Genomic DNA, 26,010 nt, shown 5'->3' on the forward strand with positions numbered 1-26,010 from the left:
ATACCATGTGGCTCTGCCATTGGGTTAGCTGCACAAATCTAGTGAGATAATAAAGGTTTTATACAAATGTTTTATGTTATGTATCTACCACTTTTCTTGGAAAATACCATTTGGCCAATAAGTGTCCTCTTTCTTGCTGTATTTCATAAGTTAAGCCAGCAAGTCTTAAAGGAGCCACTTGCCCAAAGGAATAGCCAGATCCATCTCCAGAATCCAATAGCTCCAGTGCTTCTCTCTGAATGCAAGAGCCCATCTGTGAGTCCTAAAATGTTAGACACATCGGGTGCCATTCCCTTTTGTTTTGCACAATGTAACCATCATCATTTATGCATTTATGTCTGCAACGTTTATTTACTGAGAAACTGTGTCCTTTGCAGATACACATGGCCTCATGACAGTTCTCACTGTGCATCTTTCTCAAGAAAGACAGATAAAGCCTTTCATCTGTGATCTTCTATCTTCCCCCCATACTTCTCTACCAAGCTGAGACAGCAGATTTTACATAGGATTCAAAAGTTCTCCTGGAATGGCAGAGCTACAGGTTGGAAGGCCCAACACTCCAAATCACCCATCAAGGGGGAACATCCTTGTTGGATTTTCTGTGAAACAGAAGCAGATTTTTAAAGACAAAAGAAAGCACTGAATCTTTGAGGTTTGTTTTATAGTAACCATGCTACTAACCTATCTAATGAGCAATGGATAAATGAGTGATATGGGAAGGTTATATAATGGAAGTGATGAGTTGACCTCTTCATATATAATATATAAATATATGTAAAATATATAATGCATGGATTCTGAAGGAAGAAAAAAAACCCTAACCTTTTGACAGATCATAATATCATCTCTAGTTTTCAGGAAAAAGAACTTCAATGAAGGGGACATTGATAGGTTATGTACTACATCAGCTTTTTATTTTATTAAATAGAAATACTTGTTCTTGTTATAATTTGATTGTGTTAATCCAACAAAATATATCACAGCCTTCTAATAAAGTTGTATAAATATAAGATGCTACATCTGTCATTAGAAGATTGATTTTTATAGAAAATTCCTTGAATTTAATTAGAAAAAGAACTTCCTAAGAAAAATTATCACTAGAACTCTAGAAAAATGCAAATAAATGGATTAGAGGACAATCTCAGTGGCAGAGCATTTGCTTAGCATGTAGGAGGTACTGGATTCAATCCCCAGTCTCTCTCACACAAACATACACACACACAGACACACACACACACATTTCTAGTAGAATACTCTAGAAGACAGTACCATGCTTGTCACCCACACTAGAACAGAATCTAGTTTGCAAATAAATTCCAACTCCTTCCCAGATGTAATAACCTCTCCTCAGCTCAACTACAACTCATGCTCTATTGGTAGTCTATTAGGAAGCATGGTCTTTCCAGAACCCAGAGGTTTACCCCTACTTATAAGCAACACTACTTCCAGCCAGAGATGTCTCTACTTAACAAGAAAGAGAGTCCTTTTGTAAAACTGCATAAAACTCCTTTCTTCTGGCTTTGGAACTTCTTCGGGTATTTGAACGTGAAGCTCTGCTAATGCATCATCACTCACTGAGAAACCAAAGGAAACGTCAAGAGGTAAGCTGAGCCCTCACAGAGTGTTAAAAACTGAGCTAGCCACTCCAAGTATTAATTCATCCAACCTTACAGAGCAACGTAAAAATATTTACTAAAACAGTGGTGAATGTATCTATATTACAGGTGAAGAAACCAAGGTTCAGAGCTGGGTGGGAAGGAACAGACCATTCTAAGTCAAAGCTGGCTGACTGTAAAAGCTGCAGTCTTTCTGTACCCTAACACATTCTTTCAAAGAGGAAGAAAGACAAAAATCCCTCTTAAAATAGATTTTAATATTTTAAGCCATATGAAATTCCACTCTGAAAGTAAAAATATACTACCAATGTGTTGGCAATATTTAAACATTGTTTGAAATTATATTGGGTGATAAATAGAATTAATTTAACTTAACATGATAATCAAATGTTTTACTGAACATTTTAGACAATCTATTTTAAACACTGAGGCACTGTTTCAATATGTCCATAAGATACTGAGCATGAATTAATGCAAAACATCTCACTTTTTAGTATTAATTTTTATAGGATCATAATTTCCCATTATATGGTATTAGTAGTATTTTCTTTTCTACCTTTTTCCCTCCAAAATAAAGTACTTGCTTTAAACATTCCTGAAAAGTGAGAACATGCCTCCAGAAGAAACTGTAATTGTGTTCGTACTTGCTAAGCTACATTTTTCCCTGAACAACAATTGCCAAGTTTCTCATACAACATATTTAATATCTTTCTCTCTTAGCTGGAATAGGCATAAAATAATATATTCATTGCCCTTTGAGGATTGAGCAATGATAAGAAAACCAATGATGTTGTCAATCCATTTTATCATAAATTACCATTATCCTACACTCTTTAGGACTATAATTACAGCTCCTCTTAATTACTGCCATTTTTCAGATAAGGCACCTGAGTCAGAGAGGTTAAATAATTTGTCCATGGAACTCAGCAAGGGGATAATTGAGACAGGATTAAGCCTAGAGCCTCCACACATCTGCACATTTACATCTGATCTCACCACTTCATGCGCAAGGCATTTCACGAATTCGTATATTCCAGCTGGATTCCCCTGGGCCCCTCAGGCTTCTATCTCACACCTTATCGTGCAATTCAAACAAATATAACATTCAGGAAAGAAGCAAACTGTTCTTTTTTTTTTTTTTTTTTTTTTTTTTTTTTTACATTTTTACTCTCTATCATAAAAATGCTACACATTGAAGGAAAGGTTGCCTGCTTCCCAGGAAATTTTAGAAAAACTTTATAAAGAACTTGACCTCCAAAGATATGGCAATTAATTTGTTCTAAGTTTTAAGGAAAGCAATGGAAACTCTTTCACTATTAGTAAACAATGAATTAGGAAAAAATCACTAATGTAACAGATGGGTCGTGGGAAAAATGTTTCTTGTCAAATAATTAGAGAAGGTAGTAATGAATAATCATTTTCCTGTAGAAATTAAGAATCCCAATGTTTCTTTCCATGTAAAACTGGGGTTTGTGATCCCCACTTCACAGATACTTGATCTACTCTAAAATCATGTTATTAGACATAGAATTCCTAAATGACAGCCCCTTTCTGAATTCCCTGAATTCCGATGACCCCTCCTGCACTTGTCAAACACCAACAAAACTTCCCAACACTCCCACTGTGACCAAATGTAACCTCCGGTTCTTTCTCAGCACACTGCTCCCAAGAGAATCTGCAAATAGATCCGAATTGAGACATGCGAGGAAACATATGTCCCACTTTTCAGCTGATAATGACAAGAACTGAGGGGCTTCCTGGTCTCAAAGAGTGAAAGGAGAAAAACCAATAAAGATCATCATAGGATGCCCCACTGCACTGAGGGCTTGGGTACCGATTCACGTGCTCTGTCCCTAGTCTCTTCCAGTCACTCTCCCCCCAAACTCATGGGTCCCCTTCCCATGCTGACCAACCACAGCCCCAAGGGGCAAGTCCGAACCTCAGTGTTTTGTGTCAATGTTCCAAGCACACTAACCTTTCCCACATCCTCAGGAAAGCTTTCAGATAAAGCTATAATAAACTCTTCTGAGAGGGACTAATAAAATGTCAGACCATTTTTAAAGTTAACTTCACAAAGCATTTTATTTGCAAACACCAGAATATATAGTCCTTCTTAACATGGCACCTCGGTACATGTTTTAAACCCCCAAATCCAAACACTACAAAGAATATATATTCACAGCCCTCTAGGGTAGTCCTTTACAAGTTAGACTCTCTTCAGGACTCCTACTTTCCTCATCAAAGTCTTGCTAGGAGCACAGAAAGTTTTTCATTTACTTTTACTTCTCTCAACACAGCACCTCTCAGAGCAAAAAGCTAATTACTGAAACTCTCTGGGACCCAACTCAGAAGAACTGAGCCCCTAAGCTTTATGGCTTCACCTGACTTCCTTCCTCAGCTCTGAAAGGGAGCCTCTGCTCACCACGTGGCAAATTTGTGAGCTTTAGTTCTGCAGCCCAGCTGGGCCAGGAAAGAAAGCCTGCTTGTCATTGTGCCCAACACAAAGGAAAACTGAGCTGCTGGTAGTGAGTACAGAGAGGACTACAGATTCCTTGGCTTTTCATCCTCCCCGCCAGGGAAGAGCTTCCCCCAGTGACAGGCTGTCCTTGTTTTATCTCCCAAAGAGACTTAGCTTTCAGACTATCCTACGGGTCTAATAATTGCTCATTAGTTCCAGAATCCCTTTACCAAAATGGTGATACGACCATTAATTTGTTTCACAAGTAGCCAAGGTAAAGACTCCACCTCCTATCACTGCCTAGAAATAGAATATAGATTGTCAAATGTGCATTGTACTGATCCAAGATTCATGCTCATTTTTTCTAAAAAAATAGTCACAAATAGGCCAGAGAAATTTTAGGAGTTTGCTTTTAATCCAGATCTCTATCATTCCAGAATACACGAGAACAAATAAATTACCACTTGATGGTTACAAAATGAGGGCTGGAAGTCTATTGTAAGATTTTTAGGGAAAATGCTGAAGGTGACTTCCAGCAAGAAGATAAACTAAGGCAACAGCACCCCTTTGTGGCAGTATGAGGGTATACAAATTACAAGTAAGGCACTTTTTTCCCCCAGAATCTTTTACATTTTTTTTTCTTTTCTATAGAATTATGATGAAAAATCCTGCAGACTAACCTAGCAATTCTTTCCCTTGATTCTGGAAAAACCACACCAGTATCATTCCACCAGTTTGGAAATATATTGTAGTTTTCAAATTATCCAAAGATTCCATGACCTCTCTCTCTATAAAACAGCCCAGGGTTTTATTTTCAGGCCTAATAAAAACACTTCATACAACAGCATGCACTCATTTCGTCTGGCTAGACCTGTCTCTTTGGTTGGAATGGTCTCTGGGGTCTCTTTCTACTGGTGTCTGTGTCCACTATTAAGGCCACAGAGACGGAGCATAGCAAAGTTGGTTTGGGGCAGAGGGAGTCTTCAAGGCCTATCTGCAAAACCTTCTAATTCAGGATAAGCAAATGCCAGGTCCACTGTTTAGAGCAGAGAGCATTTGAGCAAACAAGCATATGTAAAGCCAGTTTCTACTAAGGTGTATCTCTGCTGCTCTTGTACACTGTTATCTTTTCAGAGGATACTTCAAAAAGCTAGAGGGTTTGAATAACAGTATCTGTTGCATTTTTACACTCTGCATATCATCTGACTGCTAGGCAAAAATAAAATTTTTGTTTTTATTCTTTACCTTCATTTGTCTCTTTAATAATAATCTAGCACAATTATTCCTTTGTCATTACTGAAATAAAGCCTTCTCCCTTTTGGCGTTTTAAATACTATTAAACTCTTGATATTTTCTGCTATTCATTTCAGCACTTCCTAAAGATTTTCTAACTACACAACAAACTAAACTCCTCCCAGTACATTCTGGATACTTGTTTTCATGGGGTTGTATTTTTTTCTCCTCCCCCCAACTAAATTATTGTAATTTTTATTATTCTGAGTTTGAGTAACTAAAACATAGGCTTCTACTTGTATTTCTATATAGGGTTTGTTTTTATAATCCAGAGTCAGAGGAGATATATAAAGATTAGCTTTGTTCCATATTTATTCATGGCAATGAGTTTTTAAAGGATGAATTAAACATAGTAACATCTTACTCATTGTAGATAAAAATGCAATGTGCACAAACATATTTTCAGATCTTTAATTTTAACGTAACACAATATGACAAGAGCCAAATTTGCATTTCATAATGACTTTTGTGTATGTGTGTATGCCAGGAATTGAACTCAGGGATGCTTAACCACTGAGTCACATCCCCAGCCCTTTTTACATTTCATTTTGAGACAAGTTCTTGCTAAGCTACTTAGGGCCTTGCTAAGTTGCTGAGGCTGGCTTTGGACTTGTGATCCTCCTGCATCTCTGAGATTACAGGCATGTTTCTGGCTTCATAATGACTTCTGATTTCTAAATAAAGAGAGACAGACCCATGGAAAATAGTAATAAATAATGCCTAGCTCATAAATTCATGCACTGCATTCTTTATTCCTGCAGGTAGATAAAATATACTGTTAAACAACCAACTTCATGCTCCTCCATAAAAACCTCACTATAAGTTAAGAATGGGTCATACACTAATTTTGGAGTTAGTTAGGTACTCATATTTATCCTTAACCTTGTTGCATTACACTTTTAGTTAATGTATCTGCATTGTATTTTAAGTTGAAATTAGCAAAACAAAAACTGGGGGATACCACCTGGGTCACAATGTTTTTTTTTATCTCTATTTATTCTTGTATCACCATGACCCTGTATTAAACTTCTGTCAAAAGGATACCTAGTCCAAACAGACACAGCCATGTTGACTTTTAGATCCTTGGTTGCCCTCTAGTGGTAACAGACTGCCTAAGACATCTGCAGGATGCCTTGGCTTTAGAATACCCAATGAGATCTGACTGCTGCTGATGCATATAAGAAAGCACATTGCTTTGAGAGAGAGAAGGGGCCGATTCTAGACCTTTGTCTGTTATTTTGACCTTTTGTTACTTTTTTTTTTTTTTCATCAGAGGAGATGCTACTTGCAGAACTACTGTGATGGTCACAATAGAAAACATCAGGTCAAATTACTTAGACATTGACAAAGCATAATTAGATTAATTTTAATTTTTCTATAGAAAACTCAAGAGACATAATATCTTTAACAACAGATTTGTCGCTCTGGTGGACAGGCTCTCAGGTGCCCCCCATGTCTCTGCCTTTTGGCACAGAGAGTACCAGGAGTAGAGAATCTGGAGAAACAGCCTCAACTATGTGCTCAGATCCCTGTTTCTAGTGACGAGAGACACTCACACCATGCACCATGGGATTCTGTGAGAAAACCACCATATGTAGTCACCTTGCTAAACAAGTCTCATCAAGCGGCAAGTAAATTCTCAGACAAATCAAAACATTGTGGGGGACATTGTGGAAAAATTTCAGTAGAACCCTGAAATTGTTGGTATTTTGAAAGACTAGTGAAAATATTTGTGAGTAAAGACAATCTGAAAATAAGGAAAAGAAATTGATGACTGAATGTTAATGCGTGGCCATTTCTTGATTGGCTCCTGAATGGGGAGGGATATTATGTTGGAGCATATGCAGAGATTTGAAAATGAATTTTGTATTCAACCATAGAATTGAGAAAAATATTATTGTTTTCAGAAGATATACATTCAAATAGGGATGAAATGGCATGATAAAAACAGATATGTGTGTTTAATAGCACACACATTGTACTAGCCATCCAATTTTTCTGTCATTGGAAAATCATCAAACTAAAAAAAAAAAGTGAAACAAACAAATGAATGCTCTTAGGTACTTTATCCATTTTAGATACTTTTGAGTTAACAATTTTCCCTTTTGTGATGCTAATTGTCTGGGGAAGGGCTCTCTGCTGCAATCATCCTGTCATCTCATGCTTAAGTGCCATGATCTTAGGGAATCAGAATCTGAATTTTAAGGAGACAGCTCCTCAGCAAATTTCTGCTGAATATCTTAGGTGGATCAGTGTCCTCATTTGTGAAATGTGATTAATGATAATCATGATGATGGCTCCCTCTTCCCCAGGAGCTTCCCTATTTGTTCTTGCTCCACTGATGTTCTCTCCTCCAGTCTTTCCCACCTGAACGTATCTTGCTCCTGTCAAGCTAAATGGCTCATATTTCCCTGACAAATTGTTTGACTTCAGGTCCCTGACTCCTTAGCAACTCTTATCTCTAATGGCCTTCCACCTGCCTTTACTAAAATGTCCATCAATGTCACAACCTCCTTCTGGGAAGTCCTGCTTGACCACCACCAATGGCGTCCCCAACACTGGCAGTCAATCCCTCTGTCTTCCGTGCATATGCTTCTCAATTACCCTGAACTGCAAGTACACACACACAAGCGCACACTCGCAACCTGGCTTCTTTATGAGGTTGAGATGCCTTTGAACAGAGGAGTATGAATCAGCATCTTGCAAACTTGAGCGTCAAGCAGAACATCTGGTGTTTAGCAGGTGGATGCTGAAGATTTGTTGACTGAATACATAAAAGCCATTTGTAAACTCCAAATTACTAATGTGAATTAATTTGAAATGTCAAAGACAGTTACACATGTTCATTAATAGTGTGTGGTTGGTGGTGCAAGAGGCTAAATAGGGGGAATGAGACACAGGAGGTGAAAACTTTGTATAAGGTGAGTGATTTTAGAACATGAAAATTTTGGAAAGAGAAGAAAAAATAGGATGCCTCCTCCCCCAATTAATTTTACCCCCACTACACTTTTGCTCAGACTTCAGATGGCTATTTTTAGAGCCATGGTGAGCAAGGTTGCCAAACCAGTATTCCATGCCTGCACCTGGCATCCTGCAGGGTCCAGGGTCCAGGGTTTCTTCAGGTCCAGCCACACCATGCAAAGCCCCTGAGAGCTACTGGGAGGCAGGAGAAAGAAAAGAGGAAGGACAAGAAAGGAATAAGGACCCCATCTGTCCTACTCTAGTAGTTCCCGGGCCTCACCCTGCACACACCTCAGTTTTTCCTTCTCAGTGACAGACATTGAACTTTATCTTATTGAGATTTATCACTCTGGGGCAGACAGGGTGGACTCAGGCCTGCCTGTGAAGGAGGGAGGGGCAGATGAAGTGCTGCCCTCTCCTGGCCACTCAAGCAGGTCTTCACTCAGCTCATCAGCACCTCCACCCCACTATGACTGCACTGGGACAGCAGACAGTGGAGCAGAGGGTGACCTCTCTGCTAAAAACTGTCATAGCTCACATCTGATTGTCATTGAGACGCTTCACTTTTTTTTTTTTTTTTTTTTTTTACCATTTTGCCTTTGTATTTAAACTTGGCTACAGGAGAATTTTTAGAAATTCTGGAGGCATGTAACAAGCTCTAAATAACCCAGCAGGCAAGTCTCAGGTGTTTAGGGCACCTGCCCAGCAAAGCTAGGGCAGAACAGTAGAAAAGAAAAGAGAAAAAACAGAGTACAGTTTCAATGAGCTTTGTGCAAAATTTTATAAAGAGAAAATCTAAGTAAAATCAAATGAATTTAGATATCATGTAAATGTTGTGATTTTTTAAAAAAATATAATTGTATATTGAATTATTTCTGGGGAAAAGCCTTCATAATCATTTCTGTTCTCAAGGACTATAAAGGTCTTAATTCACTCCAATCCATGTTACTGTTTTGTTCTTAATATATAAGGTCTTTGTCATTTAAGTACAGAAGGTCTATTTAGAATACTTCTCACAATATTTTATTTCTCCTTCCATTAATAAAGCTGCTTATTTTTTGAAATTGATTTTTAGGATTGGGTTTAATAGAAATTTCTCTTTCAATGTGAATTGCAGTATTATGTTACCTGTCTCAGTGGTACTTCATTTCCATTCTCTTTTCCAACTTCTCTTTCATCTTCAGCAAGCAGGTAAGACTAGTTAATTACTGAGGAGAAACTCTGTGATGATACAGGGAGAACCCCCTGCCAGGAGCCAAAATGCCTCTGCAAATCATCACAACAGTTTTACAATAATATGTGTGTCTGTTTCCACCCTTAATGTTAATTTATTTTTTCATTCAATATCTATTGAAACAACTAGAAGTTTCCAAGTGGAAAATATATATTCCCAGCCCTCAAGAAGCCTACATTCTAATGCAAACAACTATAAGATATACTTTTGGAATCAAAACAAATTTTCAAAAATGAAAAAAACAGATCCATGATCAAATGTATTGGAGAAATATGCAATAGTCATCTCTCCCTCTCTATGTTTCACAGCACATCTGCAAGGTAGAAACTCTGATAGCAAAGGAATTCTACTTGACTCTTTGCAGACTTCTTTTCCGTAACAGAACATAGGTATTATCTCTCTACAGTATTCCTCTGTGGTACAAAAATAGTGTTATTTATGGCTATGTTTGGTAATTACAGTGGAGAGACAAAGAAGAAGGGAGATATGCTTGGGAGAGTTGGGACAGCCTAACAACAGAATACATGTGACCCCACACTTAAAAGGATAAGTGTGAGTTTGCCAGCCACCCAGCACTTGGGAAGAAGTTCCAAGGAGAAGGAAGAGTGAAGCAATTGCTGGAGGCATCCCTAGATCATGGTAAAGTGAGAAAGAATGGTGGATGACAGGAGGCATCCTAAGAAGCTGGAGGTAGGTGGTGGATGGTGGAGCTGCCCAGGGCCAGGGCCAGGTCACACAGGGCCCTTTTCCACTCTCTAGGCAATAGCAGACCTTATAGAATTGTGCAGGGGGTGAGGGGGGCTGGTTAACATATACTCACACTCCCCTTGATGAGAAGAATGGATCTGGGAACAGACAGCCATACTGGAGATGCAAGGTGGGAAATGGGTGACAGACACTCAGTTTGTCACAATACTGCATATGGTCATCTTATAAAATACATTTGGATTCAAGAGAAAGAAGCCCAAACAGTAAAGCTGCTTATGTGGCTCCATCCTCCTCTCTATCCTTCTGCTCCTCTCATTTCCCCGATGCATGTGTTCTTAGAGGCAAGAGTATTTGCACTTATTTGCTCTAACGAAGTGTTAAAAACAGCCCACGTGTCAAATACATGAATGACCCAAAATAAGTATTTGCGTTTATCCATTCGATTCTAAAATGCACTTTCATATCCATTATCTTGCTTCAAATAGATGTTGAAATCAAAATACCTGGAAATGTCACAAAGCCTGAAGACACCTTTGAGTGTAAGTGCCTGACTTCTCCCAGGATCCCTGTTCCATTACTTAGCACAGATTGGGGTCCTACCTGAAGTATGCCTTGAATGATAAGCAACTTTGGCTCTGTTGGCTTCCAGTACTTTCATATGCAAAGTTTATTGGGTTAGGTAGGATTACTCTTGACACCTTTTAGTCCTTCAAATAAATGCTTGATTTGGGGGAAGGAAGTCATTAAATGTAACATTGCAAATACCAAATACCATCCCTGTCAAAACAGCTGACAACCAGGGATTATTAACTACCTCTAATGCAGCATTTTCTTTAGAAAACAAATGCTTTGAACTGACAGTATGGTTACTCTTCTCTCAAACTTTAAAGTGTCTGTTCAACGGAATGCTATGAAAGCCCAGAAGTCAGAACCATGGTGAATATATGATTGTCCTTTGTGTGGTATTGGGTAAATATACACCACGAATCTAGCAACCTGTACAGTCTAGCTGTGAGAGAGGGGTGTCTTTTCTTTTCAGAATGTGAAAGGATCAGTTGTGCTCTCACACCCATACTTCATGGTTCTCAAGAGTGTGGTGCAACCAACCAGTGCCACTCAGCTTTCCTCCAGGAGTTACTTCTCCCCTCCCGCCTCCCCCAGAAGAGTTTTTCTTCCTAGGTGGTGCCCTGTTTAGCAGAAGTCCCTCGGAATTCATTCTCTCCTAAAATTTTAAAAAATATTTTGTTTTCTAACTTTTCTAAGACAAACCCTGGAAAATTAAAGAGTGATTAAATAAATGGATGAATGAAACTATAGGAAGAAAGCAAATTCAGAGAAGCAGGCGTACCCAGGGCAGCTGTGTATGGGGCAGAGCTTTGGTACAGAGAACCACCTGGGCTTATGGCTCATGTGCACATAGCCACCGACCACCTGTGGGACCCACAACAAGCAACAGAAACCTAATAGCTCCAGTTTTCTCGTCAGTGACATAAGAATGGTATGCCTATGTCATAGAGTATCATGAGAATAAAATTTGATAATGTAGACTTCTGAACACTGTGCCAAGCACTTAATGAGCTCTCCAAAAATGCTATTTTAGAAATCTGTTTCATTTGGGAAGATGCTGTCAACCTGAAGGCAATGTTCATTTGTAGCACAGAATAAAGAACAAAGAGTTATCCAGCAGGTGAGCTGGGTGGAGAAATTAAAGGTCTCTAATGCTTCTTAAGTAAGGCACTCACCAGGTGGATGTATTTATTATTCTAAGTGTCATGCAGTGCAATAGTGAGCCAATATTAAAATAGTGATAACCTTTATTTTCAATCCACCTGTAATTTAATTTGGAGGTTAATTTATCACTAGTTGGAAAAATGGCTCTTTTAGGGGAAAAAATCTTAGTTGTTTCAAAGATGTTAATGGAAAAAAAAGAAATTCTTCCATATAGTCAATTAAGTTTTCTCTGCTTTTTTTTTTTTTTTTTTTTTGGTCTGCAAAACAGGGGTAATGACCTCTCGTGGACACTCAGGCTAGACCAGGTGATTACAATTCATGTCATAAATCCTAGTGAAAACGACTGCATCTGTTCACAAGTAATGCAGAGAACTCAGAGATCACTATCACTAGATGTGATTCATTATGTCCCCTTTCCCAAAAGTATTAAAAATAATTATCTAAAAGATGAACAACGAAGGTCGTCCCTGCCTTAAACAGAGGGGTTTTGTTTGGATTATTTTGAAAAGCCAACCACTGGTTGCAATATGCATTGCAACCACTAGAGGGCGCCATGTACCCACCTATTGCTATGCTTTTCCAATCTGGAAAGGCCATCCCCATCTAGAGACCCGCATTTCAAGAGTTAAATTGATACATTTCATAAAGTTCACGTTGTGGATTAGAAAAGAAAAAAAAGACTCTTGCAACTGTGGTCTGGGGAATCTTTAAATAAATTATGACATTGGCAGTAAATAAATAAAGCTTCAAATCTTTTGTCCTGACCCCTTCAGATGCAGATGCAGATGATCGTGTCCTAACCAGCCTTAACATTTCCACTGCATTTATCCATACATTAGTTAAAATAGGGGCATAAGTGGTATCCGAGGACAGGTGATCTGACATTTCTTAAATGATACCTGTAGCCAATTTATATTTATTTTTCATCCAAACCACCTGTGACCCTACAAGGTAAGAATAAAGCCAGAGAGAGACTCTTCATTCTATGATAAATAATGAGTGTCTAATTTCTCATTTGCATGAGAAAAAATAATGAAAAAAAAATTAGAGATCAAGTGTTGTATCAAACACAGCCAGAGAAGCCCAGCTCTGTTGGGTATAGTCAGTAAGGAAATGTCTATAGAGAATTCAAAACCAGAATTCAAAAACAATACTAAAATCTATCTCCTTTTCATTATCACCATGCACTACCTGTTACATATAGGGTTGGTAATATGGGAAGCACCAAACCATTCCCTCTGTGATCACCTTCTATGGAATATTACTGACCAGAACTACTCTCCTTCTTGAAATTTTCAGCAAGTATAAAAGTTGAGTTTGGGGAAGAAAGACTTTAAAAGAAAGAAGAGTGAATTAATATTTTCCTAAGAGGTGATGTCTGCCTAGACCTACCATATGTGTATTATTTCATTAATCCTCAACACCAGCACTAGTCAAATAATACTGCCTCTATTTTACAAAAAAAGAAAACAAAATTTGAGCAACACATTTACAGTCACACAGCTACTAACTTGTGAAGTCATGATGAAAATGCATTCTTGAATTTCTCTAAATCTTGGCTGGTTTTTATCTAGCTGAGTAGTTCAGATCATAGACTCTGACAAAGCTTGTAACCTTACTTTAGTACCCTAAGTTGTCACAAGGGGTAGCGACAGTGACCATTAATTGTGCGGTGAAGGAGGTGTGCACTTTGTCCTTTGGTTCAAGACTTCTCAGAGAATATTCTCTTGTTTATTAAAGTCTCTCTCATACTCCAGGGCAATAAGTGGCTGAGATGAGCTTGTTTCACTCCACTCAATAATAAGGCTTCTGAGGCCGGGTGCAGTGGCTCATACCTGTAATCCCAGTAGCTACGGAAGCTGAGGCAGGAGGACTGTGAGTTCAAAACCAGCCTCGGCAATGGTGAGGCACTAAACAGCTCTGTGAGACCCTGTCTCTAAATAAAATACAAAATAGGTCTGGGGATGTGGTTCAGTGGTCAAATGCCCCTGAGTTCAATCCCCAGTACCTCAAAATAATAATAAGGCTACTGAAAAGCTCGTTATGATACTACTTGACTTTAAAAGATGACCCCCAAACACTCTGTCACTTTCATCCCCAGATATTGTCACTTAACATATTGTCACTTAACATTCACAAGCATGCAATGGCTAAAGAGTATGTCCAAATTTCTCAACACACTCTTCAGTTAGTTATAAAATGTAATCTGAGTTACTGCTGTCTTGTCATTTTTGTATGAATATGGATATCAAATAATTCCAACATTTCAGTTCACATATTACTGGATTCAGCTGCCATTTATGCTATTCAAAGGTATTAACACAATTTTCCTTCTTTAAATATGACATTAATTACAGCTCACAGAGAGCTTCACAAAAACTAAAACTTCAGATTTTATAAATCAATCAAATAGGATTTTAGAGACCATGCATAAGATAATGTGGTGGGTTTTTTCAATACTTGCATTATTTTAATGTAATGATGCCATAATACATGGCAATATATCAATTTAGCCACTGACATTCTCATTTGCAATATAAATTCATTCTACATTTCATTTCACAGATCCATTCTTCAATAAATATCCTCATTGTTACAAATAAACATCGTTTTTATACATAATCTATTAATATAACACTTTACAATTTGAATTTGGTGCAGATAAATAGTTCTTTGACAAAATACTGCCCCTGTGTTGTGAAATGAATGGGGGCTTCCAAGTACCCTCTTGGATTTTTCCATACTTGGAAATACATGTCAGGTGACCCCCATGGGGAATCAAGCAAGTAATAAAGCTGGTCTTGTGTGCCCCTCCATCCACATTTCCTGGGGTCTTTCACTTCTCAACACTGTTCCTTTGTGTCCACCACAGAACCTGAGCACTTTTCTAGGTGAGAGATAGGTAAAAATGTACCCAACTGGTCAGTTAGAAGGCCCCACAAAACATGTCCTAGGCTTACTAGGCATGAGCCAAGCTCCATGACACACAGCCTTAGCCGAACGAGTCACCTCTTGCCCAAGACTTCTACAGAGGAAATGTGGTTGGAGCTTTTCTCTGCCTTTAGGTTTCGTATTTTTTTTAAACTTAATTTTTGCAGAGCAGGTTTAAGTTTTCAGCAGAATTGAGATGAAAGTATATTTTCCATATCGCTCTTTGGTTTCATTCAGTTTTTGTACCTGATGTAATTGAAGAAAATATTAAATGAGGCCAAAGTCTTTAAAGTTACATCATGTGGGGTTAATTCTGGGCACTGAGTGGCTGAGGTTGAATTTCTTCTCTGCATCCTCATTTCACACCCTGGAATATTACTCTGTTTGTTCTCCCTGTCTGAAGCCTTCCTCCTGCTCCAGAAACTCTTGCACATGTTTTATGTGCAAATACCCTCACAATTCAGAAAGCTGAAGCCAAAAACTTGCAGAGACCTTAAAAGAGAGTAAGGAGTCTTCCATGCTGTAAGGCAAAGCGTTTCAGGGGCTATGGGAAAGTCAAAACATCCCTGCTCTGGAGGCATTAAAAGGAATGAAAAACAGGGACAAGATCAGACTGTGGGAGAAGAAAGCTTTTCAGGGGACATTTACAGAGGGAGAGAATGAGTCAGCAAAGGACCACTGGCTCATCACACGTGTTTGGCACTGGAGGAGCACCTTGGGACTGGGCACAGTCCTTGCCAAGGAACCCTAAGCCCTTCACCTTCACCTCTGAGTGTACTGATCTCATGACCCCATGGGGTTCTTTTTCTAAAGTACCTAGAAAACAATTTTTAACATGCAGACAGGTCTAGAAATACTCTCTGGACACAAACTAAGTTATGGAGGGTCACCCCAGCGTGCTCTTCCAGCATCCAGGAGTGCCAGACAGATGCAGGTGTGCAGACAGCTATGGACCCTGTGGGAACAGAAAGCCACTGGGCCCTATGGGCACCCTGGAAGCTCTCATTATGCTCTGGACACCCCCCAGAAGTGTGATATTAGGAGCATGGAGGGACTAGAGGGCTGCAATCAAAAGGACCTGGGCTACTAACCTGAATAACAGCCTTGGAGTATGAAAGGGCAGGAGCTGGGCGAGGCCTGTCCTGGGTGTGAGGACATAGGCGTAATGGTTCAGGGACCCACAGCACAGAGATCATGAGTCCAGAGGCTGAGGCTTTCTGCATGTACTTCTAGATAGAGGTGGGTCTGCCAGACTTTGAAATGTGTTTCCAAACAAAACAGCAGATGGTCTTATTCCTCTCTCCCATATCAAAGACCCTCAGAGGTAACCCAGCTTAAATGATAAACAAGCCTCAGGAAGAAGTTGAAGTTCTAGTCAAACCTTTGGGCGATTTCTGAAGTGTGTGTGTTCATGAGTGTGTGAGTGTGTGTGTGTGTGTGTGTGTGTGTGTGTGTGTGTGTGGCGGGGGTGAGACTGTACATGGTGGTGGGTGTACCCACATCTCCTTCCTTCACAGAAAAATGAGTGCACACAGACCTCTGGGAGCATCTTTCCTGGCAGAGCTGCCCTCTGGCATGGAGACCCATCCTGGCAGCTCCATTCTTGAAGGAGAGCTTGGTTTTACATGCCCTGCCCCACCACCTGCTGCAGGAGGACTGTAGATAACGGTGCTGTCCCCAGGGGGATCCCTAAAGACAGGGGGCTCGTTCTCAGCCAGGGATGATGAAATGCATGCACATCAGTTGCTGTCTCTAAAGCACTCCCGTCTCTTTCTTTGGAGCACGTGGCTTTCTCCTCTATTACAGAGGAAAACAAAGGAGAACGTGACAGGTGCTCCAAGTTCAGCAGATGACTTTTATACTTGTTACTTTTGCAAGGAAGAGATTAACTTTTTAAGGCAGAGAAATTCAGTTTAATTCCCAAAGATTTGTGTAATGGCAAATGTCAAAACAAGTGGTTGCATTGCATTAAAATTCCAAGAAAATGTCCTCAATTGTCCCTGCCTAGTTTATTTGCTCAAGAGTGAGGTATGAAGGAAGAAAATCTGATTTTCATCTTTCTGGGTTTCACAGAATAATGTGTTGTAGAAAAAGCCTGAATGCTTGAAAATCACACTTCTTTCCCTAGCTTCCTATTTTATCTTACCTATTTTGAAATCCCAGTCAGAAAATATTTTATATCTCTACCGATCTCATGCCTGTGCTTGTTACCTGATGCTAAAACAGGCAGCAAAGTCGATCAAACGTTACCTTCCCCTTTGTTTCCCGCCCACTGTGAGGGCGGCCATCCTGTCTTCACTGGCCTTAGACTCTCTGGAAGTGGTCAGTCCTATGAGTTCTATCAGGCAGCCGAGGGTTGGGGTCAGTCACTTCTGGCCACTTCTGCTCCTTTCTGCTGGAGCAATGCTTAGCAGTTCTACCTAATGCCACCTGTAACACTTCTCAGAGAGCACAAAGCACTTCTTGCTGAGAAAACTGAAAAGAGATAGGATGCAAACACCACTCCGTGAATGAGGCCTTCCTAAGGCCAGATTCCTCGTAGACTGGCCCTCCCAGAATGGTTTGGGGTTTGTTGACTGCTTCCATTTTTTTTTTTTTTTTTAAATAGATTACATTGTTTTCCAATGATTCCTAGGAAGAATTCTACATAGGTCCTATTAGGGATTCTGGATTTTAAGAACTATGAGGGATCCTAGTGTTAGAAAACTGCTTTGTTACTGACCAGGATGATTTCGTCTTTGATAATGCTATGTGCTCCACAAGCCTGAATAAAATTTGAGCATTTGCTCTCAGAAAAAGCATTTGGACATCTTTTGCCCTTACTTCACATTGCTTAGCACAGGGCCATGTCAGCCTCACTGCCACTTAAGACAACTGAATCAAGACTAGGGCTGAGGGACTGGGATTAAGTGAAAGGGAACCTTCCTGCATGTTGGTTGACTTTGTTTAATTCAGAGCAAGGTTTTACCATTGTTGCTCAGCCACAGAGAAGCCTGGAAGGCACTTTTCTCATTCATAGCCCTGATGGCCCATCTCTGGTGATCTGGGTGTCAGAAGAAGTTTCCATAGATAAAGAATCTAACTGCATGTAAAAAGGGTGAGAGTTTTTCCCTTGGTGTATTTTGAAGAATGAAGAACTTCCCATTAGGTGAGCAAAGAGTTGATAATGCAGAGGCATAAACAGGTGCTTGCCTCTGTTTTGGAAGGTTGCTCTCGGAACCGCTTGCATGGAGAACTGAAGGGTCTTAGATGAAACCACTGTTCAGTCAATTACGAAAAGGCAAAACAAAACACAACACACAGAACACTTCTGAGATACTGAGGGTAATAATGTAACACAGCAATTGAATACCTGGAAAATGGATTGTATTAATGCAATTTTCCACCAATTAGCTAAAACTCTATATCTAATATTTTTAAATTTTAGATATTAGTAAACACAGCATTTTTGGAATTAAACAGTTTATCTTAGTGAGGTTGTGTTATTATTTATTTATTGTCTTATCTTTTCGACTTCCTTTATATTCAAAGTGTTAAAGAGACAGGCATGGTGTCACACTCCTGTGATCCCAGTGACTTGGGAGGCTGAGGCAGGAGGATTGCAAGTTCAAACCCAGCCTCAGCAACTTAGCAAGACCCTGTCTCTAAATAAAATTAATAAAAAATAAATAAAAAGCTAGGATGTAGCTCAGTGGTTAAGCACCCCTGGGTTCCCGCCGGGGTACCAAAACAAAGCAAAATAAAAAATAAAAAACAAAGAAGTATTTAAGATGGCTACATTTAGTTATAAAGGCATTTAACTGTTTAAGACACAAGAAATTCCAAATGCCACTTGAGACACCCTTAAGAGAAACACTTGGGTTTGTAGGTACCTCATACATTCACAAATAAAATACTGTGCATATTTAAGGCAGACAGAATTCTAAGAAGTGCCATGCCTCTCATTATAGAAATGCAATTAATCTGTGTAGTTATGCTTTTCAAATAGCAGACATTTAAAATAGTGGATGAATATGTAATTTGCTAATCAGTACTGGGCAGTTCCCAAGGAGGAGTCATCATTAGTTTCATCATTTACTGTTTCAGAAGAGTTTCATGGTTGAACCTGGGAAGCAGGGAGAACCCACTCCAGGGTGACATTGTCCCACCTATAGCACTTCACAGTGACAGTGATCATGCCTTACAAATCAAGTCAATGTGTTGAATTCCAATTGGGTGAGTTACACACAGGACATTTATGTGAGTGGCTTCCCCCATACTGAATTCCTCATTCATAACCACACACCCAAATGAACTTCAGAGCAACATATTGTACTTTAAGAATTAAATGTTTTAGTTTATGCTTTTATTTTTTGCCTCTGTTCTCCAAGTGATAATAGAGATCTCATTTACCATGCATGAACACTTACATTCCCTTTCTGAAAACATTTCTGATATTGTTGGTATAGGAAAGAAAAGTCATTTATTTGGAGGTTGCCTTATTAATCTACAGCTTTCGGTAAATATCTAGATGATCTGGTCAGTCAATTTGTCTCCACAGCCTAAGAAAGAAGAACCACTAGCTGCCGTGTTCAATGCAAATGAGTTGGTATATGAATATTTATAAGGACATCAATATTCACAGTATCTTACAATCATGCTCCAAGCTAAATAAAAATAAAAGTAAACTTCCACAAACATTACAGTATAATAAGATAAGAGCTGAAAGATATGTACAAATTCATTGATAACATCTGTGCAATATTGTGGACAAAACATTTAAAAAGAAAATTTACATAAAACAAAGTAGATAAATTTATCAAATGTTGATAAATTTTCAGAGACAGTATAAAAGTACACAAAACATGGAAAAGAGAAAGAATTTTAAAGAATAGCCACTATGCCAATACATACAGTACATGTTTACTACATTTAAATTACAGAATGATGGAAACCAGAGACAAAAACGATTTGGTAACAAACAGCAAAGAAAGTTTCACCAGTCACAAAGAAGAAAGACATTCCTCTTGAGATGAAAACACAGAAGGCCAGAACTCATCCCCCACCCCATACACACAGAGAAAAATAAAAGCAAATGCAAGAGTTGTCTACAGCGACACACGACAGACAGAAGTGGGAAGCATTTGGCATGTTGCATCACAGGAAGTCAATCACGATTGGCTAACGATGATGGTACCTGGCTCTGTTGCAGGTCACTGGCTTGCCTGAGAGGAGGAGCCGAGGGTGGAGGCACACCTGATGTGGATGCAGATCGGCCTAACTTGCAGCTTACTTTAGGTTCTGCAAACAAGGAGGAAAGACAAAAGGTTAGCTGAGTAATGTCTGCAGAGTTGGGAAGGCTTTCTGCCTCCCTTTTGGTCTTGCTACATGTTCTGGGAATATGCAGAAAGCCTCTGATGTTGGCTAATAATTGGCGGGTGATTAAACACCTTCATAACAATTGACCAGGAAAGGAACTTTATTCTCAGATCAGCTCTTGGGGGATAAGGAACAAATCTCTGGAAGCCCAGGCCTGATCCCTTAGACATTTTATCCCATTTAAGGTTAGTTTCTGTGGAGTGATTCCTGTAGCATCGACACCCATTACAGGGAAAGCAAGTAACCTGATTATTTTTGATGCTTCATCTTTAGCTTTGGTCCAGAGGACTCCTACATTCTAAAATGTTTCCCATGCACTCCAAAGCCTGCCTGTCTCTCCTTCCTTCCTTCCTTCCTTCCTTCCTTCCTTCCTTCCTTCCTTCCTTCCTTCCTTCCTCCCTCCCTCCCTCCCTCCCTCCCTTCCTCCCTTCCTTCCTCCCTTGACATCCATGACTACATCATCATATTTCCTATGATGAGTTAAAGTTTTTATTTAATATATTTCTATTTTCTTTACATTTTATAATGATCCTCTAAGAACTCTGTGATGTTTTGTGTGGTAAAATCTGAAGTAGGAAGGATTCTGGATCCAAGGATTTATTTTCCAACCTATCCAGAAATCAAAAGTATTTCAGAATGCATTCATTTCATTCACTTTATTGCATATATATTATTCTAAGCAAATAGTGATAGGTGGAATATTTTATCAGCCAGAGTAATGGGGAAGAGTCGAGTTGATGGTAGATAAAAAGATGGAACAAAATGACTTAGAAAGTTCAGAGAAAAATACCCAGCATATACAAGAGGAACGTCGCTTCTCACCTCTGCTAAACAGACTCACGTGTGCACACACACATGTACTATACTTCTCTTCTCCTTTCTGTCTATAACCCTCATCACTTCACCTCTCTCCTTTCATTGTTTCCTGCTTCACCTCCTTGGTTCTGCACTTTCCTTTTGGAAGAGCACTCCTGTGGCTTCTGATCCAGTCTTTTCCTTCTCAAGGCAGGTACAGACTCCGGTAGCTCTGTCCTCTCCCTGCGCTCTTTCTTGGTCTTGGATCTCAGTATTTTGCACACCAGGCGGTGCACACAGGCTCACCAGGAAAACCAAGATGAAGCTTCCTCTCAATGTCTGAATCCCCCTAGTGATTTGTTTAGCAGGAGTGTCGCCTCCATTTTTCTGAACAAATCTTCTAATAGTTTTCTAATACTTATCATCAGTTTTCTTTTCCTTTCTCTGTAAAGCAAGTTCTGTGACAGTTTGTCTTTTTCTTTGCAATAGCTCCTGTATTTGTCTCAACTCATGTCCCAGAAACCACCTTGCTGGTTCCCAGGATCTCTCTGCTCACAAGTAATGAGGACACAATGCCACATTTCATAGATGACTTTCAGCACACCTACCTTGTTCAAAATTTTTTTCTATGACTCCATACTTAATATTGTAAGAAATTAAAAATCACCTAATTTTCACAAGTCCCATCCACCCTCTTTTCCATAGCTCCCTGCTCCCAAGAACACAGACATCCCAGGTCCCCTCGGGATCCACATTGATCTGCTTCCGTCCTTCACCTCAAGCTGTTCTCATCCACAGATATTTATCGAGCCAAACTTCACAGGTGTCCAAAACCCACTTCAAGGTGCACTTCCTGTGTAAAGTGCACAGTGATCTTGTTTTTCTCTCTCTTGTGAGTCGCCTTAGCACATAACAGGGTTTAAACTACTTGATAAGGTTTTGAGCATTTTTGCTGATAGGAACCAGATAGTAAGTGTCGATTATTATACATTTTTCTGTCACCAAACACACCCAAATTTACCTTTTGATCAATGCTACTTCTAAAAGCAAGTAGAGGAGATCAGGTAACACAGAATATAAAACCTGAAATCCAGACCTGGGTTCCCAGCTTATTAAGTTGGTGGCCCTCATTCAAGAGGATGTCACCCTTTAAGATCCATTTCAGAAAATCCTTTCTTAGTTTTGTTATGGTGATGAAATATCTGCCCACTAATTCCTCAAAATACCATTGAATTCCTGCTGCAGAGAGAATTAAACGGGTGTATCCTATGATGACATAGATAAAATATCACCATAACTTATAAATTAACCCCATTTAATAGAAGGCATAAATCCTTGCACACCTTAGGGTACCATCTTTTATTATAACAGGTGAATCATCCATCAGAAACCTGGTTGATGAGTTTTCATAATGAGCCAATTTGTCCATGTATTCATTCCTGGGTTTACACACTCAGTCCCAAGAAGTGAAAAAATTCAATGTTTTTCTTAGGAAAGGATGATAAATATTTATTTACTATAAGGCTCTTTCCAAGTTTATGCTAAAGGTATGATCTGTACCTAAGGATAAACTGCTTCTGTGGAGGTTTCCTGACTTAATCAGACTCTTTCAAATGTGGATACTGATATCTCCAATGTGCAAACTGAGCCTCTCCAAAATCCAGGCAAAATTTTGATCTCCTCTTAACCTGTAAAGGCCTTGTTTTGACTCTTCGGGTCCAGTCTGGGGTCTGTGAAGGTTCATCAAGCCCCACTTAGGTCTGTAATAGAAACCAATAGCCACCAGTTACGTGTAGCAATGAAAACCCCTAGCTAGTCACCTGTAGGGCTAGCTCTGGGGTCAGGTCACCTGGTGGTGGAATGTTCAAACCCATGCAGGCTATGACTCCACCTGCAGAGGGACAATGAAGTGATTCCCATCAATTATGCACAAATTATGCACAATCATGCACAAATTTATATACAGGCACATGCACTATAATGTTGATGCTTAAAGCTTTCGTGCAGTAGGGACATTTTAAAAATTTTTATCTCTCTCATTTTGGCTCTTCTGTCACTTTCAAATGTTGTAACATAAAGGCACTCGGAATTTATCATGGTATTTATGTGCCTGGGTTGATGACATGAATCTTTATGAAGTTGCTCTGACTGAGGTTTCTTTAACCAAATTAATTGTACATGACAGTCCTGGAAATCCTAAAGTAGATCCTACCTGTAATCAAGCCTCTTACAGATCTCTAGGTCTGTGATATTAAAGTTAAATTGTCCAACTCACTTCTTACCTTTGGTGATACAGTACTCACTTAGACTTAAAGAGCAAGTATTACATCACCCAAATACTCTGTTTTCATCCTGATTTAAAAAAAAAAAATGCCAAGGCTTTTTGCAGTCCAAAAACAAGAGCTCTATACCTAGAAAGAAATGTAAGATAGAGCTTTTCTACCCCAAGAAACATTCATTCCACTAAGAGATTAATTTTGAAGTAGCAGGCACCTGTTTTTATTGCAAAAGAAGAAACTTCCTTTGAAGACTCTATGGATAACATTTTAGAAGTGTGGGCTTTTGTTGCTTGTGCAATTTGCCTGAAGAGAACAAGAAAGATGAAGTAGATTCAAAAGGAGATGAAGAGATGGAGTCAGGGAGGGAGGAAAAGGAAGGAAGGAAGACAAGGGGAGGGATAGCGACTCACACTCTAACTCCTTGGAGTAAACAATTATCAAGAGATGACCGACCGTGAGGTACTTCCAAATCAGTCGTGGCTCATCATTTTTTTTTTTTTTTTATTAAGTAAGGAGTCACTGGACTGTGTTTCTTATTACATCTTTCTTTTTACTCTTAGTGCATGCAACCTCCCATTGCTTTTCATTACTGTTTTTTTAAGATCACCATTTCTCATCTTCCCCTTGATTATGTCCCTGGTCATCACTACAGGATGACCTCCAAGGTGTCACTGCTCTCCTTTGGGGTACCAGTGTTCTCTTTGCTCTCAGAAGGCAAAGGCACACTTGTGTGTTCTCAACAACTGGATCTTCACAGCTGTGAAGAGATTAGTGCATTTTCACAAAAGAAAAACGAAACAAGATATACTTTCTTCTATCACCAAAGGATGAAATCAAATTTTGATGAGGCATACCTTTTCTCTATATTGTTTTAAAACCATCCATAATTTTTGGTGTACAAGCAAAGACAGATAATGATGATCCACCCAATTCAGACTTTCTGCTGAGTCTACTGAATGATGTGGGGATTACATGGGACTAAGAGAGCCACCTTTTCCCTGCTCCCCAAAATACCAAGTGTTCTTCTACAAGCTCCAATTTCTGGGGAAGGCATTTTTTGAGACAACCCATATGTTATTTGAGATAAACTGGCACCTGAGAACAAGGGCCAGGCTTACCATGATTACATTTAAACTTTCATGGGTTCCAAACACTTTGTTTCAAAGCTTTTACCACACATCACAGCAAACAGAGTAAGATGCTCTCATGCCCCACAGTAAATGTAATTTTTCCTGTCTACTTTGAATGGAATTTTATAATTTTGCTGTGTAATTATTGAACTGTAAAGAACCCCCATAATTCACAACTGATATGATATCTACACAGTAATCATGGTCACACAGCAATTCTCTAAAGATTGGACAATCTAATCTACAGATAGTTCTCAAATGCAATGGCATTGTTTTGATACTAAATTTAACAATTAAATATCAATTTTGTACTGGTTTTTAAGTTTTCATTAATGTTAATGAAGTTCTTTTAGAACTTCTATGCAATTATACTTTTTTCAATATTACATATTTTTATAGATTCCTGAGTAGGTGATAGGCCTGAGTATTGTAACTATGGTGATGAAAAGATAAAACTAATCTGATAATTACTGTGATCATTTCATGATCACTGAGAAAGGAAAGGAAATCATCAGATGCGAGAATCTATCCTAGGAGTGCACATACATATATTAATTTTCTCTCTTTTTCTTTCTCTCTCTCTTCCACCCTCCTTCAGGTTTCTCCAGTTTTCCTCTGAGGAAGCAGCAGACACTTGCATAACCTTGAATGTCTTCCAGTGTCTTCCAGACACACTTCCATAACCTTGAAGGGTCCGATAAAACAATGATTGATACCAGAGTAATTGGTAATTCTTGGGAACAAGAGATTTATACCTAGAAAGAAATGTAATATAGAGCTTTTCTACCCTAAGAAACATTCATTCCACTAAGAGATTAATTATGAACTAGAAGGCACCTGTTCTTCTCATTATAAAAGTAAAAACTTCCTTTGAAGACTCTATAGATAACATTTTAGAAGTTCAGGCTGCTGTTGCTTGTGCAATTTGCATAGGGGGCAACATGGTGGGTAGCTTGTGATCCACCAATGGATTCGGAGTTATAGGAGATGTTTCATACAGAAGACAAAGAGAATCACACATGTCAAGTTGGGGGGATACCCATTTATGTTCCTTCTTGTGATCTAAAGGGCTAGCATGGTCATTGTCACCCATATTCTTTTGTAGAGAATGTAAATCACACTGCTTCATAGACGGATGCCCAAGATGCTCTAATACACGGCTGGCCTCTAACAGGGCAGCACAGTATAGTGAAGCATTAATAATGTGATTATTTGAAAGCCTCATTTATAGTAACATATAATTTCTAAAACACCCGTAGAATCATTATCCCTTTAGCTGAATATACAAATGTGCTTTTATTTTCAACAAATTAAAAAATGATTTTATATGTGTATATGATGTGGTATTTTATCTGTTTAAAAAGTCAAATATGATAATTATCTTGAAAATCACTACAGAGAGCAAATTGATGAGTCAAGATATAAAAGTTAAAAGAAATATCATGATTTGTTTCAGGATCAAGTGCATATTAACATAGTGACAGAAATTCCATTATGTGCTATGGCATAAAAGTAC

The 26,010-nt window shown here is 39.0% G+C and overlaps 1 protein-coding gene across 2 annotated transcripts in view; it reads right to left on the minus strand.

Annotated features, from left to right (window-relative positions):
- The window catches only part of Nyap2 (neuronal tyrosine-phosphorylated phosphoinositide-3-kinase adaptor 2), a 235,852-nt gene that overhangs the window by 16,631 nt on the left and 193,211 nt on the right, over positions 1 to 26,010 (minus strand). The window contains exon 5 of one of the 2 annotated variants that reach the window (XM_076866495.2): positions 20,109 to 20,212. In XM_076866495.2, coding sequence (XP_076722610.1) covers positions 20,109 to 20,212 — 104 coding nt within the window. Of the gene's footprint in view, positions 1 to 20,078; positions 20,213 to 26,010 lie in introns of those variants that run through there. The other variant, XM_077110287.1, reaches the window with a different exon arrangement.

The sequence above is a fragment of the Callospermophilus lateralis genome, chromosome 9 (genome assembly GCF_048772815.1).
Source record: "Callospermophilus lateralis isolate mCalLat2 chromosome 9, mCalLat2.hap1, whole genome shotgun sequence".
In the NCBI taxonomy this organism is placed as follows: Eukaryota; Metazoa; Chordata; class Mammalia; order Rodentia; family Sciuridae; genus Callospermophilus; species Callospermophilus lateralis.